The sequence below is a fragment of the Penaeus vannamei genome, chromosome 19 (genome assembly GCF_042767895.1).
Source record: "Penaeus vannamei isolate JL-2024 chromosome 19, ASM4276789v1, whole genome shotgun sequence".
NCBI classification, from domain to species: domain Eukaryota; kingdom Metazoa; phylum Arthropoda; class Malacostraca; order Decapoda; family Penaeidae; genus Penaeus; species Penaeus vannamei.
The window spans coordinates 3102938-3105437 of NC_091567.1; the positions used below are offsets into that span (position 1 = coordinate 3102938).

The following is a 2500-nucleotide window of genomic DNA, read 5'->3' on the forward strand; positions in this document are numbered from 1 at the left end:
TGTGTGTTCGATTGTGTGTGTGAATGTGTAGCCCAGTGTCTGCACAGTGCAGTTGTTGGAGGTGTTGCATAGTGTAGACTCACCTTCTCAGAACCCGTGGCATTCTCTCTCTCTCTCTCTCTCATTCTCTCTCTCTCTCTCTGTCTGTCTCTCTCTCTCTCTCTCTTTCTCTCTCTCACTCTCTCTCTCTCTCTCTCTCTCTCTCTCTCTCTCTCTCTTTCTCTATATATATATATATATATATATATATATATATATATATATATATATATGTCTATCTATCTATCTACCTCTCTTCCTCCCTCCCCGCCTCCCTTTTTCTCTTCCTCTCTTTCTCCCTCCTCCTATCTCCCTCTCATCCTCCTCTTCTACGACATCTCACCTCCATCCTCTCTCTCCCTTCTTCCATAAATGCCACATTTTCCACACTCGAATGTTCTTTCACTTCTGACTGCAGTTTCTCCCCAATTAATGTTGTTGCTCAGTCGAGTCTCTTTGCCTGTGAGTGAAAGGGGTCTCGCTGCCTGATACCGAGGGGGCCCTTTGAACGTAACGAGAAAGGGGCCTATGCTGTGTATTATTCTAAAGGGAAACTGCCGCTCCGATACTAAGGTTTTACTACGTGCCGTTTAGAAGGACGTAAGAGCTGGGGGATTTTTAGAAGGGGCATTTTTTGTATATATTTTTTTCTTTTTTTGTTCTTTCTTTCTTTTTTTTTTTTTTTTTTTTTTTTTTTTTTTTTGCATGGGGTTATTCTGTGTTTAGGTTGTGTTTGGTGTAGAGGGGAAGTTCTCTTAGCTTTTTGGTTATAGGGCAACTTTAGAGATGAAATACTGGTTTGTTAAATTTTCATTTCAAATTATAGGAAGTTACTCTTAGTTACTTTGCTCTAGGACAACTTTAGAAATACTGAAGTTTGTTATTTTTCATTTCCCTTGAGCCTGTATATCACCTGTGAAGTCTTCATTACCAAAATACACCATTTTTTTCTATCAACAACGGAAAACAAAAAAATATCTTCATTCTTCACCTCCCTCGCCACCTAACCAAGAAATACCATCACTTAATATTTAATACCCAAGTCCCTACCATACCATAAATTCCAACAAGCAACTTCACCTGGTACCTGGTACCCATCATACCATATACCTCGCTAAATAACTTTACCTGGTACCTGCCACGCCACAGATCTCGACACAAAACTTCACCTGGTACCCATCATACCATATACCTCGCTAAATAACTTTACCTGGTACCTACCATGCCGCAGATCTCGACACATAACTTCACCTGGCACCTAGTACCTTTCATACCACAAACCTCTTCATAGAACTTCACACCCAGCTCCTAGTTTCCATCATACAAAGAAAAGGTATGAATGAAAATTAATATCTCTTCAATACAAGAGATGGATCTGCCTGGTTTGGATTATTGCTTCATCAGAAATAGACGTATTTCGTGTATTTCTAACGATGATATAAATTTCTATGCTCTCTCTCTCTCTCTCTCTCTCTCTCTCTCTCTCTCTCTCTCTCTCTCTCTCTCTCTCTCTCTCTCTCTCTCTCTCTCTCTCTCTCTCTATATATATATATATATATATATATATATATATATATATATATATATATATATATATATATTTTTTTTTTTTTGACGAATATATGTTTCTATTTCTGACGAATATATATCTATACTCCACCTCCTCCTCGACATCCACAACTCCACTTCCTCCTCGACATCGAACTCCACCTCCTCCTCGACCTCTCCTCTCCTTCAGAGCCTTCAGGAGCAAGAGAACGCAGATCAAGGGAGCTATTACCTCATCCTTCAAGATAGCTCGTCGAAACAGCCAAAAGATGTTCGGAAGGCTGAGGTCGACCTCGGATGCCCCCGCCGTGACCTCTACGTCTTCCTACTCGAAGAAGGAGGAAGCGAGTAGGAAGGTTGGTTGGTGTGGCGTTGTATGTGTTGGGTTGTGGTGTTATGTTGGGATGTGGTGTGGTGTTGTTATGTTGGGATGTGGTGTGGTATGTTGGTACGTTATGTTGGGGTGTAGTGTGGTGTGATGCTACTTTGGGATGTGTTGTGGTGTTATGTTGGGATGCGATGCGGTGTTGAGATATGTTGGGATGTGATGTTGAACTATGTTGGGATGTGGTGTGGTATGTTGTTACGTTATGTTCGGGGTGTAGTGTGGTGTTGAGCTATGCTGGGATGTGATGTGGTGATGTTATGTTGGGATGTGGTGTTAAACTATGTTGGGATGTGGTGTGGTATGTTATTATGCTATGTTTGGGTGTAGTGTGGTGTAATGCTATTTTGTGATGAGGTGCATGGTGTTGAGTTATGCTGGGATGTGGTGTGGTGTTGAGCTATGTTGGGATATGATGTGATGTTATGCTGGGATATGGTGTGGTATATTGTTTAGTTTTGTTGGGATGTGGTGTTATGTGTTTTAAGTTATGTTGTGATGTATTGTGATGGAAGGTTGGTGATACAG

At 41.0% G+C, this 2500-nt stretch overlaps 1 protein-coding gene across 1 annotated transcript in view; it reads left to right on the forward strand.

The window, feature by feature from the left end:
* The window catches only part of LOC113805028 (uncharacterized), a 17032-nt gene that overhangs the window by 6212 nt on the left and 8320 nt on the right, over positions 1-2500 (forward strand). The window contains exon 2 of the mRNA XM_027355942.2: positions 1778-1943. Within this exon, the coding sequence (XP_027211743.2) occupies positions 1857-1943 (87 nt within the window). The 5' untranslated portion in view covers positions 1778-1856. The remainder of the gene's footprint in view (positions 1-1777; positions 1944-2500) is intronic.